General features: G+C 41.7%; 1 protein-coding gene across 6 annotated transcripts in view; it reads right to left on the bottom strand.

Moving 5' to 3' along the window:
* Positions 1 to 18,558, bottom strand: part of SMOC1 (SPARC related modular calcium binding 1) — a 215,875-nt gene that overhangs the window by 46,384 nt on the left and 150,933 nt on the right. For 5 of the 6 annotated variants that reach the window (XM_056547181.1, XM_056547180.1, XM_056547185.1 and 2 more), the window contains exons 6-7: positions 10,168 to 10,257; positions 5,189 to 5,269 (exon numbers count right to left, since the gene is read on the bottom strand). In XM_056547181.1, coding sequence (XP_056403156.1) covers positions 5,189 to 5,269; positions 10,168 to 10,257 — 171 coding nt within the window. The remainder of the gene's footprint in view (positions 1 to 5,188; positions 5,270 to 10,167; positions 10,258 to 18,558) is intronic. The other variant, XM_056547182.1, reaches the window with a different exon arrangement.

Below are 18,558 nucleotides of genomic sequence, written 5' to 3'. Positions count from 1 at the left end.
GATAGGAAATATTATGTGAATAGTGATTTCAATCCATACAATGTACTGTTGATATTATGGGTTTCCTCTCTTAGGTCAGTTCAGGGCACTACTATATTTTAACAATGAGAAATGTCAGATTAATATTAAAGACAATGATTTATCTCAGCTTTTATATATTTCATCACATTCCTAGTGGCTCAGAAGTTTACATTCACAAGATTAGTATTTGGTAGCATTTCCTTTTAATCATATTACTTGGTTCATACATTTTGAGGCCTTCCATAATATTCTCACAAGCAGCTAATAGAAGCTCCTGACAGGACTTGTATAACTTGAGTTAGGTTTACACACATTTTCAATACTGCCTATTTATTCTATACTAGCTGAGTACCCGGCGTTGCCCAGTTTTTCCTTCCTAATCCTTGTTGGGGAGAAAAATAAACAAAGGAGGAAGCTTTTGACTTCATATCCCGTCCTCATATATTGTTGTCATATCCCGACCTCCTATCTCGTCATCATATCCCGTCCTCCTATCCCGACCTCCTTTCCCGTCCTCCTTTCCCGTCCTCCTATCTCAATCTTCTTTCCCGTCCTCCTATCCGTCCTCCTTTCCCGTCCTCCTTTCCCGTCCTCCTTTTCAGTCCTCCTATCCAGTCCTCCTATCCCCGTCCTTCTGTCCCCGTCCTCCTGTCCCCGTCCTCCTGTCCCCGTCCTCCTGTCCCCGTCCTCCTATCCCCGACCTCCTATCCCCGACCTCCTATCCCCGACCTCCTATCCCCGACCTCCTATCCCCGACCTCCTATCCCCGACCTCCTATCCCGTCCTCCTATCCCGACCTCATATCCCGACCTGTAATATGTGACCAGGTATTGAAATATCTTCAGCTGTACGGAAGTTATGTGGGAACATATATTTCCCATTGATTTGCATGGGACTTTAAACAAAAACCCCGACCCTCACAAATGGGGGTAGTTAAGGGTTAAATTAACTATCCTATGTTTTAAGTGGACATATAAGTAACATGTGACCAAGTATTATCGAAATATCTCCTGCCGTTTGGAAGTTATGCAGTAACATATTTCCCATAGACTTGTATGGGACTTTAAACATAAACCCCACCCCTGGCAAATGGGGGTGAGTAAGGGTTAAATCACCTATCCTATGTTTGTTGTTGACATATAAGTAACATGTGTGCCAAGTTTCATGTTAATATCTTTAGCCGTTTGGACGTGATGCTGGAACATACACACATACATACATATATACATACATACACACACACACACACACACACACACACACACATATACACACATACATACATACATACACACACACACACGTTGAGTTTTATATATATAGATGAGATTAAAGTCAGGATTTTGTAATGGCCACTTTGCCCTACTTGCACTTCGTTGACCTTAAAGGGGTACTCCGCTGCTCAGAGTTTGGAACAAAATGTTCTGAACGCTTAGAGCTGGCGTCATGAGCTTGTGACGTCATGACCCCGCCCCCTCATGACGTCATGCCATGCCCCCTCAATGTAAGTCTATGGGATTGAAAAAACTAGGTGGCGCTGTTCTGATCCGTGCCACAATATATACAGTGAGTTCAGTCTCCTCCCGGCCTGGCAGGAAGGGAGCGATGCACAACTCTTGCTCACTGAGAGCTGGCTGAGGCTAAGTACAGCACTGGATCCCGACGAAGAATGCTGCGCTTGTTACATCTAGCACTCCGGCCAGACACGCTGGCTGTGAGTGCATTCCCCCTCTCACTTCCCCAGCCGACGGGGCTGGGATTCGCATCGCAGGAAGTGCTGGCATGCAAGTCCCAGCCCGTTTCTCACCTCCATGCCTGTCTCCTTTCTCTGTATTCCCTCAGCGCCAGCGCTGTGCCCCCCGCCTCCTAGGGTGCGCGCGCACTGGAGCTCTCTGATTTAAAGGGCCAGTGCACCTGTAATTATGGTTTGCACCTGCACGTTTTTTTTTTAAATAAATATCTGCACCTCCCATCACTTTCTGCCGGATCTTTGTTGCCCCAGTGCCCTAGAGAAAGCGTTTGTTTGTTTAGTCTTGCAGTGTTCCAGACCCATTCATTCCGTGACCTGACCTTGCTCCTTGCCACCTGCCTATTGACCTCCTGCTATGTTCCTGTCTACGCACCTGTGCCGCCAGCCCTGACCTCCTGCTATCCAGACCATGTCTTATTTAAACCCTCCTGTGCCTTGCATCACCTCAGCCACCTGTGTGGTTGAAGTAGCGACCTGGGTGCCGCCTGCCGCAGCAAGACCATCCCACTTTGCATGCTGATAAAAATTAGCAGCACCTTAGTCTCTGCTCCCTGGCACGACCCATGTCCTCTGCCACGCAGGTACAGTGGATCCACTACCTCCTGAGAATTCTGCCTATTGTCGCAAGTCTTTACAGCGCTGGGCCTGCCTGACTGATTGGGGGACCTGTGTGTGAGGCATAAGTGACCTAATAGGTTCCCTTTAAAGGGGTATCCTCATATTGCAAATGTATCCCCTATCCACAGGATATCAAGCTGATACAAGGGGTGTCTCACTGCTGGGATCCCCATGGACCACAAGAATTGAGTTTAGTACAATTTTCCTCTATTCCTGTGATCAGTGGGAATCTCAGCAATCAGACCTCCACCAATGAGCTTTTATGACTTAGTGGTTTGGGAATACCCCTTTAAAATACTGCAACAGAAACAATGTCAGTTTGAAGGTCAGAAGCTTCTAAAGTCATAATATCATTTTCTGGCCCACTGGAATTTTGACATAGAGAAATATAAATTAAATGATCTGTTTATAAACATTTGTTGGAAAAATTGCTTGTGCCATGTGCCACAAGATAAAACTCACCAAAACAACTTGGTAAAACTATAGTTTGTTTGACATGGAACCTCTGAGGGGGGCAAAATATGAGTTCAATAATGACTTCAGCCTAAGTGTATGGAAACTTATGACTTCAACTGTATCTGTATATAAATTCATCTTCTGTAATGCTGCAATATCTAGCAGGCAGACTATTTATTTGGATGGAGGATGGGGTGCTTTATGACACCAATATAGTAAATACCTCAAATGCAGCAGGAACACTGCCATGTGTGAAGCCAAAATAAAAAAGAGAATGCAGTCCATTATCTAATAAAAACATTGCAGTTAATGTCTATGGTCCCCTGAATGTATTGGTATTATGCTAAATAGTTCAGAAAAAAAGACCAAGTACAAGGATCCTATGTTCTGTTTCTCCTTCATTTCCTTGAATTAATCCCCCCTAGTGTCTCTGGTGGGTTCAGTGACACTACTTAAGTCATTTATTTTCTTTCTCTCTCTCTCTTTCACTCCAGTTGAAGGGGAGAGCAGAGAAAAAAAAAACCAAATTCTTTCACAGTCATCTATCATACCCTGCCAAGAGACCCTCATTTATTTTTTTAACCACATACAGTTTTAGCGCCAATGGCTATATGTAGATTATTTTTGGAGAATACCACCCCCACCATCTTGTATACTTTGCACCTTTTCATAAAGTAGATTAGCTGCTTTCTAGGGGAATATTATTTATCACAGGGATACTCAATTGGTGAACCCCGGTCCAGATCCGGACTGCAGCCTCCAGTCATTCGGATCTCCAGCTGGATCTTCACTTATTCATTTGTAGCAGCGTCTTCAAGACACCGATACAAATAAATCGCCGCTGCCCGGAGCAAGGGGACGCTGTGCTCCCTGCCTGGCTGCCCGGCGCTTCTCCAGTGATGCAGGCGAAGCGATTAGCGCTGCCTGCATCATCTGCTCTGGCCAGGCCTGACTAGAAGAGGCCAGAGCAGTGGAGCAGCGCGGGACCTGAGACGGGGAGCCTATGCTGTCAGGTGAGCAGTCATTCCCCCACCTGTGACTCTCCAGTTGTTACAGAACTACAACTCCCATCATGACTGTCTGTCTGTGCATGATGGGAGTTGTAGTTTGCAGCAGCTGAAGAGTCACAGTGACCTCATTTATTCTGGGAGCACGGAGAGAGAGAGAGAGAGACAGACAGACAGAGAGATATATATATATATATATATATATATATATATATTCTGGCCATATAAACAATGTCTTTAATTGTATTCTGTGGATAAAAATGGCATACGTACAATGTTATGCAATACAGTAACCATTGAAAACAATTCTATATTGCTCTAGTGCAGTGGTCTTCAACCTGTGGACCTCCAGATGTTGCAAAACTACAACTTCCAGCATGCCCGGACAGCCGTTGGCTGTCCGGGCATGCTGGGAGTTGTAGTTTTGCAACATCTGGAGGTCCGCAGGTTGGAGACCACTGCTCTAGTGCATCCAAAATAAATCCCTATGTGGCGCTCTGCCTGTGCCTTTTCTTTATCTTTATACATGAATAAAATAAATAAAGTCAGGCAACTTTGCAAATAGTCTATCCTTTATGGAACTGTGTATATGTGTTACAGGATGCAAATAGACCCAAGATAAGTCAGATCAGACCTCCTTCTCTGTTAAAGGGGTACTCCGGTGGAAAACTTTTTTTTTAAATCATCTGGTGACAGAAAGTTAAGCAGATTTGTAAATTACTTCTATTAAAAATTCTTAATTCTTCCAGTAATAGCATCTGTATACTACAGAGGAAATTCTATTCTTTTTGGATTTCTTTTCTGTCACGACCCCAGTGCTCTCTGCTGACACCTCTGTCCATGCAAGGAACTGTCCAGAGCAGGAAAAAAATCCCATAGCAAACATATGCTGCTCTGGACAGTTCCTAAAATTGACAGAGGTGTCAACAGAGAGCACTGTGGTCGCGACAGAAAAGAAATCCAAAAATAAAAGAATTATCCTCTGTAGTATACAGCCGCTTAGTACTGGAAGGATTAAAAATTTTTCAATAGAAGTAATTTACAAATCTGTTTAACTTTCTGGTACCAGTTGATTTAAAAAAAAGTTCCCCCTTTAATGTTGATAACAGCAGGGAGGAGGTTACATAAAAGAGTGGACAGGAGGTAGAGTAATCATGAAGGGCAGCTAACGAAGGCTGGAGAGAGAGAGGAGAGCACACAAAAGGTAACACTGTAGATTAAGGTGTCGCTATATATGGCATTCTAACCATTTATTCACATCTGTAGGTTCATATTAATAATGAATATAAATAAAAATTAATAAATCATTGAAGAATAGAAAAAAAAGCCATTATACCTGATTGGCGCATACTGGAGCCATTTAACTTTGCATCTTTAATAACAAGGTGCTTGATCCATAGTGTTGGTGCTGTGATATCTACAATATAATAAGCACAATGAAATAATAAAAAAGTTGTAACCTTGTGGAATAATATAGCCAAACATAGTGTCAAGAGTCTCTAAACTGTTGGAGGCTTTTCAGTAGAGATGAGCGAACTTACAGTAAATATCGATTCGTCACGAACTTCTCGGCTCGGCAGTTGATGACTTATCCTGCGTAAATGAGTTCAGCTTTCAGGTGCTCCCGTGGGCTGGAAAAGGTGGATACAGTCCTAGGAGACTCTTTCCTAGGACTGTATCCACCTTTTCCAGCCCACCGGAGCACCTGAAAGCTGAACTAATTTATGCAGGAAAAGCCATCAACTGCCGAGCCGAGAAGTTCGTGACGAATCAAATTTACTGTAAGTTCGCTCATCTCTACTTTTCAGCCTTGTTTATCATGTATACTGTTTTTTTGTTTTTTTTTGTTTTTTTGCATTTATATTGCATTTCGTCATAAGCCCAAACTGCCACTGTGTTTAATTGCTAAATAGTAGTGTTTCTAAAGATAGAAAAGGCAGGGCTCAGCTTCTCTGAGATGAATATCTGGCACATTTGGGTAGAGGCATCACCAGCTTGGCAGTTGTGCAAGGGCAGCAAGATCCACCAATGCAATTAACACTAAGGCTGCATTCACATCACGATTTCTCCAATTTCTCCATCCGACCTGAGTACACGATTTTTATAACTTAAAATCGTATGAAATCGTATATAAAGTCGGATCCATTGACCTCCATGAAAAATTGGAACTATTACACACATCCGATTTGATCCGCATCCGATTTCACACGATTTTTGTTCAGGTCTGAAATCGTGGTCAACCCCGATTTCAGACCCGAACAAAAATCGTGTAAAATCGGATGCGGATCAAATCGGATGTGTGTAATGGATCCGAATTTTTAATGGAGGTCAATGGATCCGACTTTATATACGATTTCATACGATTTTAAGTTATAAAAATCGTGTACTCGGGTCGGATGGAGAAATCGTGATGTGGATGCAGCCTAAGCCAATAGGACATAACTAAATCTATGTACAATACAGCATTCTCCACAGAGCAAATATTCAGGGAAATCCTCGGGAAGCAGGAAAGCTTATATAAAGCCACATCTAAATAAGGGTTAATCTTTCAATTCTGTAACTTATTTTTTAGGTTTCCTTATACTATAATTGGTTGGAAGCCACAGCTATACCAAATACAGTATGACAACATTATTGTAGTTGAGTCGAATTTCTTTTCAGTAGCTGTAAATTTGTCTCTGAATCCATTTATTCATTTTGATACCGGCCAATACAATAGTCTAGAAATATCCTGGAATTGTTCCAAAGACATGTAACTTACTGACTGTGAGTTACTTACTGGAATGTAACTTACTGGAACGATAAAGGCCAATCCATGAGTAGCACATTTGTCGACAACAATCAACCGAATACAGGTGAAATATTAGCATACCCCATAGCGGATCTGTCCTTTAATATATATATTTTTGGCATGTAAATATGATGTGTTGTTTTTAATCAAATGAGTAAGAACTATGGGGGAGATTTATCAAAACCTGTGCAGAGGAAGAGTGGTGCAGTTGCCCATAGCAACCAATCAGATTGCTTCTTTCATTTTCCACAGGCCTCTAAAGAGGCCTGTGGAAAATGAAAGAAGCAATCTGATTGGTTGCTATGGGCAACTGTACCACTCTTCCTCTGCACAGGTTTTGATAAATCTCCCCCTATGTGCACAAAATGAACTAAGAATGTGGTATTCTGACATGATTCTATAGCATATCCCAAGGATATACTGTCTAACAGGATTGGTTGGTATCTAACAGCTCATACTCTTAGGCTATGTTCATACGCTGAAATGTAAAAAACACAGAGAATCTCCGTGAAGACATTTCAGAGAGAGTGCGGGCACCGGCATAATCTGCCAGCGCTAGGACCTCAGGGGAATGCGCCATTTTATAGACGGCTATGCATTCTGTGCAGTCTCCGCACAAATAATGAACGTGTTCATTCTTTGTGCGGACACGAAAAGTAGAATTTCTGTGCCAGAAACATCAAGTGTAATGCTTCATTTCTCCAGTCGTGGTGCTATACGAAAAAGTACAAATTAGCTGCTGGGTTACTCTGCAGATTTGATTGGCCTTTGAGGGTCCCAACCGTGGTTTATCCAGTAGTCAGTTTATTTAGATAATCTACAACCAAAAAAGGTATTGTCTAAAATGGAGTGACTCCAATAGTAGCACTGTACTGATGAAGTGCTATGTATGCCTTATTATATTTAATAAAGTGAAGGAATTTAAGGGGGTACTCTGGCCCGAAGACATCTTATCCCCTATCCAAAGGATAGCCGCTGGGGACCCCCGCAATCTAGCATGCAGACACCCACCTGTGAGAACTGCAGGAAGCGCTGGAGGCTCCAAGTCTTATGCCTTCTAACCACGGGGGCGGAGTATCATGCGATCACAACTCCGCTCCCCAGTTACATCACGTCACGCCCCCTCCCATAGACTTGCATTGAGGGGGCGTGGTGTGATGTCACACAGGGGTGGAGTTGTGATCTCATGATACTCCGTCCCTGTCACACCCCCTCCCATAGACTTGTATACAGGGGGCGGGGCATGATGTCACATGTGGGTGAGTCGTGACGTCATGATACTCCGTCCCCGTGGTTGGGAGGCATAAGACTTGGAGCCTCCAGTGCCTCTTGCAGTGCTCACAGGTGGGTGCTGCATGCTAGATTGCGGGGGTCCCCAGCGGCAGGACCCCGCGATCAGACATCTTATCCCCTATCCTTTGGATAGGGGATACAATTTCTTAGGGCCGGAGTACCCCTTTAACCCCTTAACGACGCAGGACGTATATTTACGTCCTGCGCCGGCTCCCGCGATATGAAGCGGGATCACGCCACGATCCCGCATCATATCGCGTGGGTCCCGGCGCTAATCAACGGCCGGGACCCGCGGCTAATACCACACATCGCCGATCGCGGCGATGTGCGGTATTAACCCTTTAGAAGCGGCGGTCAAAGCTGACCGCCGCTTCTAAAGTGAAACTGAAAGTATCCCGGCTGCTCAGTCGGGCTGTTCGGGACCGCCGCGGTGAAATCGCGGCGTCCCGAACAGCTGATCGGACACCGGGAGGGCTCTTACCTGCCTCCTCGGTGTCCGATCGACAAATGACTGCTCCGTGCCTGAGATCCAGGCAGGAGCAGTCAAGCGCCGATAATGCTGATCACAGGCGTGTTAATACACGCCTGTGATCAGGATGAGAGATCAGTGTGTGCAGTGTTATAGGTCCCTATGGGACCTATAACACTGCAAAAAAAAAGTAAAAAAAAAGTGTTAATAAAGGTCATTTAACCCCTTCCCTAATAAAAGTTTGAATCACCCCCCTTTTCCCATAAGAAAAATAAAACAGTGTAAAAAAAAATAAAAATAAACATATGTGGTATCGCCGCGTGCGTAAATGTCCGAACTATAAAAATATATCATTAATTAAGCCGTACGGTCAATGGCGTACGCGCAAAAAAATTCCAAAGTCCAAAAAAGCGTATTTTGGTAACTTTTTATAACATTAAAAAATGAATAAAAAGTGATCAAAAAGTCAGATCAAAACAAAAATCATACCAATAAAAAGATCACGGCGCAAAAAATGAGCCTCATACCGCCCCGTACGTGGAAAAATAAAAAAGTTATAGGGGTCAGAAGATGACATTTTTAAACGTATAAATTTTCCTGCATGTAGTTATGATTTTTTCCAGAAGTGCGACAAAATCAAACCTATATAAGTAGGGTATCATTTTAACCGTATGGACCTACAGAATAATGATAAGGTGTAATTTTTACCGAAATATGCACTGCGTAGAAACGGAAGCCCCCAAAAGTTACAAAATGGCGTTTTTTTTTTCCGATTTTGTCGCACAATGATTTTTTTTTCCGTTTCGCCGTGCATTTTTGGGTAAAATGACTAATGTCACTGCAAAGTAGAATTGGCGACGCAAAAAATAAGCCATAATATGGATTTTTAGGTGGAAAATTGAAAGGGTTATGATTTTTTAAAGGTAAGGAGGAAAAAACGAAAGTGCAAAAATGGAAAAACCCTGAGTCCTTAAGGGGTTAAGCATGCATGGGATAGGCATAAGGCATGTGATAGGCATTCCCTGGTTGAACTTGATGGACGTATGTCTTTTTTCGACCGTACTAACTATGTAACTATGTAACTATATCCTTCATATAAGAACTGGGACAATTCCTAGTATTCAGTATATTACGCAAACTATATGGACCAAATTGTTCTTAACTGCCGACACATTCTATGTATCTATATTTTTGTGTTTGTTAACACCTCTATATGCATTTTTTAACCACTGTAATAAAACTTACCAGGCACAGATGTAATGTATTTTTTTTTAGCTAACCTAAACAAACATGCTCAGTATGTGCTTAGTTATGCTTAGGGTATGATGTACACATTGTATATGCACTATAAAGCTGCATGAATCGTCTTGCATTGCATGCGACAACATATGGCCTGCATTGTATGTGACAACATTTAACCTGATCAGAAGGAAGGTGATTTCCTGAGTCCAAAAATGAACCTGCCCATGTGCTTAGAACAGGAAATTGCTGACCTGTAGGTCATTGTCACTTTTGGAAACCATCACGTGGTGAAGAAAATTGAAACTAGAAACAGGTGTTCATCACGATTTCATGGAAGGAGACAGTTCAATAGCTATGAGGTTTGGACTTAACATAGGTTTTGCTTGCACTATTCTGTGTATAATGGGTGTAGAATGTGATGTTTTGTGAAGTTACTTTCATCTGATACTTATAAGGAAAGAGGATGAATTAATTAAATAATTATTATGAGTGCAGCATTATTCAAGAAATGTTTCCTTACCATCTCCTTCGAATACAGGCCGCGTCTCCATGGTCGGTGTGGGTTTGGATCCGTCATCTGAATTTAGGGTTAGAAAGAAACGAAAAGAGACTACCATTATTGAGGTAAATGCTATCTACTCTACAGAAGTGTTGAAAGGTTTTGGGTTTTCACGTGGCCCGGCCACGTTAACACACACAAACAAGAACAAACAAACAACACATTGTTAAATCTATCTATGGGGAAAAAAATTTACTAAAAGATTTCTTCTACACAAACAGAAAAGGCATTAAAAAAAATCTTCAGTAGGCTTCTCCATAGGGTGCTGTAATAAACCCATTTGCTCTCCAGTGGTTTATTTTCATCCAAGATCCTTCTACGGTTAGATTTATGTAGTATAATAGTGTCTTGGAAGAATTTTGGCCTTTAAATGCATATTAAAATAAATATGACTGTGCCTACGATAGTATTCAGATTCTTGACTTTACCCTGCTTTGTGCCTTAGTGCTATAATATGTATCTGGTGCACCTTGACTGCTGTTCAGTTTTACCTCTCAGGACCCTTAGTGCACCTACTGTAGCTGGTGCCTGCAGTACGGTACATATGGCTACAGAAAGATATATATGGCTACAGAAAGATATATATGGCTACAGAAAGATATATATGGCTACAGAAACAGATATAATAGGACACCAATGTAAGAATTGCCCAAAATCAAAAAAATGGTAAACAGGGAGCATAGCATAAAAATGTTAGTAGATAATAGGGTATCCTAGTGATTGAAAGTATAATGCCAAAGAGAGACCACCTCACAAACACAAATACAAGTGTATAAAGAATATTACCAAGTGGACCAGATCACAGTGTATGCCAGGCCTCCGTCACCCAAAGTTTCACCAGTTAAGGCTTCTTCCGGGGCGTCACGCCCTGGAAGAAGCCTTAACTGGTGAAACGTTGGGTGACGGGGGTCTGGCATACACTGTGATCTGGTCCATTTGGTAAAAGACAACCTCACAAATACAAGTGTATAAAGAATATTATCAAGTGGACCAGATCACAGTGTATGCCAGACCTCCGTCACCCAACGTTTTACCAGTTAAGGCTTCTTCCAGGGCGTGACGCCCCGGAAGAAGCCTTAACTGGTGAAACATTGGGTGACGGAGGTCTGGCATACACTGTGATCTGGTCCACTTGGTAATATTCTTTATACACTTGTGTTTGTGAAGTGGTCTATCTTTGGCATTATACTTTCAATCACTAGGATACCCTATTATCTACTAGCACTTTTTTCACTCAGGGCTTTTATGCTATGCTCCCTGTTTACCATTATTTTGATTTTGGGCAATTCTTACATTGTTTGGTGTCCTATTCTATCCCTTTCTGTAGCCATATATATCATAGCAACTGACACATACCAGAGCCTCCCTCTTCTTTTGCCTCTGAGGCTGCCGAGCTGTATTCCGGCCCATATATTTACATGTATTTTAGTGATTTTATATGTATGTCTTAATCAAGTAAGAGGAGGTACGATCCCACACCACTCAAGTATGCTTTTGGACAGTATTGGCAATAAGAGGCTAAATCCACGTACCCCCGCTCAGTAGAAAAGAACAGAAAGTCCAAAATTCCAAATGAAGAAATGAAGCCACGGCACCGGTTAGATTTGCAATTAAAAGTTCTTCTTTATTGCAGCATAGCAGGTCAGTGTGGGAGCTGGACCAGAACGCCGACGAGCCCTGGTTTTGCGTGCAAACACGCTTTGTCAAGGCCTTGACAAAGCGTGTTTGCACGCGAAACCAGCGCTCTTCGGTGTTCTGGTCCAGCTCCCACACTGACCTGCTATGCTGCAATAAAGAAGAACTTTTAATTGCAAACCTACCCAATGCCGTGGCTTCATTTCTTCATTTGGAATTATATGTATGTCTTTTCTGCATTCATGTTAAATAAAATATTTTTATATTTTCCACAAATCTGATCTGTATACGCTTTTTTCTTGGTGCCTGCACATGCCAAAACAGCAGAGAAGCTGAATATGTCCCTCCGAACATATCCAAACCACAATACCCCAAGGATCACTTCATGCTCTGGACTGCTTTCCTAGGGTCTGACTTGGGCAGTGAATATTTGGAAGACATAAGTAGTTTTCACATAAGAGGATTTTTTTTTCCAAGTTTTTCAAAGTACGTTATGATATCAGCACTATCACACAACATCAAGAGAAAGCCCTCTCTAGGGGAGCTGAAAGACGGGCATCTCTCTTTTGCATCTGCTTTCTAATATACTGTATGATTAAAGAAAGTCAGAGGAAAAGATCAGACTTTTTCTTGTAATGATGATTTGATTAAACATATATAAAAAATTACATCCATATTACTGAAAGTCGAGACTTTGAGGTTGAGCCAAGTTGCTGTACCCGCTGTTGAAATTTGGATTACTATAACCAGATAAAGGCATGTCTGGGCCTTAGACACACTAAGGTCCTGAAGATCTCACTTGCATAGTTTTAATATTCGAAACTTATGTGGCGGGTAAAATGTCAGAAAAACATTGATGATGCATTTTGCGGAACCATTCTGACCTCTTAACTTGAAAACACACTTACTACAATGTGTAGTGAAAGAGTAAACGTCTGACACCACCAATAACACGAAGGCACTGTGTGAATGGACGCGTAAACTGCCCAGGATCCGTGCATGCAGATAGGTGGTGCGGCGAGTATATCAAATCCAGGTAAGCAATATATATCAGAGAAAAAGACTCGGCAACTCACCAATACTGCAAAATAAGGCTTCTCTTTATTCCAAGGAATGCGAAGTACACATCAGGGCAAGGGAGGGCTGGACAAGAGGCAGGGGGTGCGAGTAGGACTGCACAGTTTCGTGTCGATCTGGCACTTCTTCTGGCTACTTGCACCAGATCGGCACGATAGTAGCCAGTGCTAGTAGCCATAAGAAGTGCTAGATCGGCACGAAACTGTGCAGTCCTACCCACACCCCCTGCCTCTTGTCCAGCCCTCCCTTGCCCTGATGTGTACTTCGCATTCCTTGGAATAAAGAGGAGCCTTATTTTGCAGTATTGGTGAGTTGCCGAGTCTTTTTCTCTCATATATACACGTACTACAATATAGGGGGAGATTTATCAAAATCTGTGCAGAGGAAGAGTGGTGCAGTTGCCCATATCAACCAATCAGATCGCTTATTTCCTTTGTAAAGAGGCCTGAGAAAAATGAAAGAAGCAATCTGATTGGTTGCTATGGGCAACTGCACCACTCTTCCTCTAGACAGGTTTTGATAAATCTCCCCCATAGACTCATAATATATAAAGTAAACAAAAACTTATATTTTTCCATGCAAAAGTAAACTAAATGGGTGTTCTTTAGTAGTCATTGGTTGCTATACAATTAATTGAATAATTAATTTCTGAGGTCACCACTTGATGATCTGTTATAGCAACATTACATGACGGGGCCAAGTAACATAATGGAAACATGAAAAGTTAAAGGGGTACTCCCATGGAAACCTTTTTTTTTTTTTTTTTTAAATCAACTGGTGCAAGCAAGTTAAACAAATTTGTAAATTACTTCTATTAAAAAATCTTAATCCTTACAGTACTTTTTAGGGGCTGTATATTAAAGAGAAATAAAAAAAAAAAGAAATGCATTTCCTCTGATGTCATGACCACAGTGCTCTCTGCTGACCTCTGCTGTCCATTTTAGGAACTGTCCAGAGCTGGAGAAAAATCCCCATAGCAAACATATGCTGCTCTGGACAGTTCCTAAAATGGACAGCAGAGGTCAGCAGAGAGCACTGTGGCCATGACATCAGAGGAAATGCATTTCTTTTTTGGATTTCTCTTTAGTATACAGCCCCTAAAAAGTACTGGAATGATTAAGATTTTTTAATAGAAGTGATTTACAAATCTGTTTAACTTTCTGGCACCAGTTGATTAAAAAAAAAAAAAAAAAAAGTTTTCCATGGGAGTACCCCTTTAAAATCTTATTGATATGGCCAACAACATAAGGTTCATTGTTCAGCCATGAATCCAATATCACATACTATATCTTTCATCAAAGCTTTTATATGATTAGTTGTATTCAGTTATATTTCAGTGTAATAAAGAAAAGTAAACATCTAAGTGTACATAACTTATAAATCCACATGGCTTTACTGACATTATGGTGCACATGACCACCTTCCGGACAATGAATGATATACGATCAAAAAACCCATTCATTAGTTAACACAATGAGGTGTAACAAGCCAAATGGTGAACTCATTGGCTTGCAGCAAAATTTATGACGATAAAGTGTTGGTCTAAAAGAAAGAAAACCTGAATACACAAGAACGAAGAATACACCTACTTCACACCTCATCACTGGCCAAGGTGGCCGAATACTAGGCATAATGCTCTATTAACAACATGCATTTAAAGTATGAATGGTAAAGAAATGTATGTTTTATCAATGTCTTCAAGTCGTGTGATATTCATTTCATGTAAGTGATGAGTATATACGCGATAAGTCATGTATGGCCCTTTTGCAGGAGAGTGAAAGGACAAGTAACTAGAAATGATTAAAAAAAAGATGATTCTGTAATCCTTGCAAGAAAATAACAAGAGCTGGCAATGTATGTTTATGCATTTGGAAACCACTAACTAAATTCAATAACCGGGGAAGCAGGGCCATAACTATAGGGGGTGCATAAGTTACAGCTGCACCTAGGCCATAGAGGTCCACAGGCCCTCTTCCGTATAAGGACACATATAGATGGCAGGGCCTGATAGAGGTTTTGAAACATTACACTATTGTTCCTATAGTCTGTTGTTAATAGGGGACATATGATTTCCTAGTAGATACACTACTCAAAAAATAAATAAACAAAACAACACAATGTAACTCCAAGTCAATGACACTTCTGTGAAATCACACTGTCCACTCAGCAAGCAATACTGATTGACAATCAATTTCACATGCTGTTGTGTAAATGGAACAGACAACAGGTGGAATTATAGGCAATTAGCAAGACACCCCCCAATAAAGGAATGGTTCTACAGGTGGTGACCACAGACCACTTCACAGTTCCTATGCTTCCTGGCCTATGTTTTGGTCACTTTTGAATGCTGGCAGTGCTTTCACTCTAGTGGTAGCATGAGACAGTCTACAACCCACACAAGTGGCTCAGGTAGTGCAGCTTATCCAGGATGGCACATCAATGTGAGCAGTGGCAAGAAGGTTTGCTGTGTCTGTCAGCGTAGTGTCCAGAGCATGGAGGTGCTACCATGAGACAGGCCGGTACATCAGGAGACGTGGAGGAGGCCGTAGGAGGGCAACAACCAATAAGCAGGACCGCTACCTACACTTTTGTGCAAGGAGGAGCAGGAGGAGCACTGCCAGATCCCTGAAAACTGACCTCCAGCAGGCCACAAATGTACATGTGTCCACACAAACGGTCAGAAACAGACTGCATGAGGGTGGTATGAGGGCCTGAAGTCCACAGGTGGGGGTTGTACTTACAGCCTAACACTGTGCAGGATGTTTGGCTTTTGCCAGAGAACATCAAGTTTGGCAAATTCGCCACTGACGCCCTGTGCTCTTCCCAGTTGAAAGCAGGTTCACACTGAGCACATGTGACAGACGTGACAGAGTCTGGAGACACCGTGGAAAACATTCTGTTGCCTGCAACATCCCCCAGCATGACCGGTAATGGTGTGGGGTGGCATTTCTTTGGGGGGCCGCAGAGCCCTTCATGTGCTTGCCAGATGTAGCCTGACTGCTATTAGGTACCGAGATGACATCCTCAGATCCCTTGTGAGACCATATGCTGGTGCGGTTGGCTCTGGTTCCTCCTATTGCAAGACAATGCTAGACCTCATGTGGCTGGAGTGTGTCAGCAGTTCCTACAAGAGGAAGGCCTTGGTGTTCTGGACTGACCCGCCTGTTCCCTAGACCTGAATCCGATTGAGCACATCTGGGACATCATGTCTCGCTCCATCCACCAATGCCACGTTGCACAGACTGTCCAGGAGTTAGCGGATGCTTTAGTCCAGGTCTGGGAGGACATCCCTCAGGAGACCATCCACCACCTCATCAGGAGCATGCCCAGGCATTGTAGGGAGGTCATACGGGCACGTGGAGGCCACACACACTACTGAGCCTCATTTTGACTTGTTTTAAGGACATTATATAAAGTTGGATCAGCCTGTAGTGTGGTTTTCCACTTTGATTTTGAGTGTGACTTCATATCTAGACCTCCATGGGTTGATAAATTTGATTTCCATTGATAATTTTGGTGTGATTTTGTTGTCAGCACATTCTACTATGTAAAGACAAAAGTATTTCATACGATTAGTTCATTCAGTCATATTTAGGATGTGTTATCTTAGTGTTCCCTTTATTTTTTTTTAGCAGTGTATGTAAGTCATAGAAAATAGGAGCATTTACAAATGTACATCTGGACAAAAAGCTCATGTTGTAGATGCTTTTTCCAAGCATCTACTACTCTTTCAGTAAAATAATATTTTCTCACATTGCTCCTGAACCTTTGTCCTAATTAACCTCAAATTGCACCCCTTGTTCATGTGTTTAGTTTCTTATTAAAAACACTGAACCTTATTTCCACATTTAACATATTTAAAGGAATCAGGCCCCCCACCACCACTTTACCCTTCCTTCCTCTAATCTATTCAGATTTTATACTTTGAATCTGTTTTATTTTATAAATATGATATTTTTAGGTGAGGTCCCCAGACCTTGACAGAGTATTCCAGATATGGTCTCACTAGAGCTCTACACAATGGGGTCACTATCTCCCTCTTCCTACTGGTCACACCTCTAGCTATGCATCCAAGTATTCAACTTGCTTTCCTGCTGCCTGGCAGCACTATAGCCTCATTATGAGGCTTTTTAAGAAATCACTACCCCTAAGTTCATCTCCTTTGAAGTATTTACTGGCACAGAACTCACAAGACAATATTCAGACAAGGTTATGCAGGAAAACAGGCATACACTGACTTGATTTGGTCGCGTATTGGGCATGAAACCAATGAAGACCTTTGGTATAACCACAATTGGGGTGCTGAAGACACCAAAGGTAAAAGAAAGAGAAGACTGATTCCCTGATTACATTGGGAGAGAATGGTGATTACAGGTTGGGTAATAGTTTGGGGTTGCACCAGTTACAGTGTGGGAATCATGATATGGACAAGGAATGAAAATAAAAAAGCTGAGTTTATTAATAACAAAGTAAAGGACACTGTGCTTTGAAGGAGGGATTCCTTTTTCTTGAGGTCCATATACAAATCAGAAGTCTACACACTTTATGAGACTAGTGTGTGGAGGGTAAATTTACATTAATTCACTCATAGACCAACTAAAAAGGTGGTCCAACAAAACCCTACTTTCCCACACCACTTAAAATGTTTGTACTTTATTTATAACTAGATAACTCACACACCCAGTGGTTAAAGGGTACCTCTCATCAAAAAAACTTTTGATATATTATAGATTAATGTATGCAGAATAACTTTACAATTGCATGTTATTAAAAAATATGCTTCTTTCTATTTAATTTTCCACTTTGAAGAAATGACCACTAGGGGTCTCCCTACCAGTCCTGGTAGCAAGCATTTCAGACTCATGCTGGAGTCCTAAACACTACGAGCTGCCAGTCTGCTTTGTTCACAAAGGAGAACACTCAGAGCTGCCAGCCTGCTTTGTTCACAGCCTGTTTGGCTGTGAACAAAGCAGGCTGGCAGCTTTGAGTGTTTAGGACTCCAGCATGAGTCAGAAATGCTTGCTGACAGGACTGATCGGAAAAAATACAATAGAAAGAAGCATATTTTTCATTAACATGCTATTGGAAAGTTATTCAACATTCATTAATCTAAAATATATCAAAAGATTATTTGATGAGAGGTACCCTTTAAAAAAGCAGGTATAGCTAATTGTATCTAGAGTGTCAGTATTTTACAGCGCTTCTATAGTATACCAGTTTGCACACTCAATAGCGTCTGCAGCTCGCTATGATGTGCACATTATTACTTATAGGCTTATCCTGCTTGTTTAAAACTCATTAGTTCAGGTCCCCCTCTTGAGCGGAGGTCCGCTGTAGAATACTGACACTCCAGATACAATTAGCTATACCTGCTTTTTTAACCACTGGGTGTGTGAGTTATCTAGTTATAAATAAAGTACAAACATTTTAAGTGGTGTGGGAAAGTAGGGTTTTGTTGGACCACCTTTTTAGTTGGTCTATGAGTGAATTTATACAAATGATAAGAACGCCAACGTAAATAACAGTGGGAAAGTACAGTGACCTGCAAGGTGACCTGGTGGGTGAAGACACAGTAAAAATCTACATAATAAAAGCAATATTAGTATTACATATAAATTATAATAATTAATCTAAGTAAAT

Source organism: Hyla sarda, chromosome 11 (genome assembly GCF_029499605.1).
Source record: "Hyla sarda isolate aHylSar1 chromosome 11, aHylSar1.hap1, whole genome shotgun sequence".
In the NCBI taxonomy this organism is placed as follows: Eukaryota; Metazoa; Chordata; class Amphibia; order Anura; family Hylidae; genus Hyla; species Hyla sarda.
This window is presented reverse-complemented; position numbering and strand designations above follow the sequence as displayed.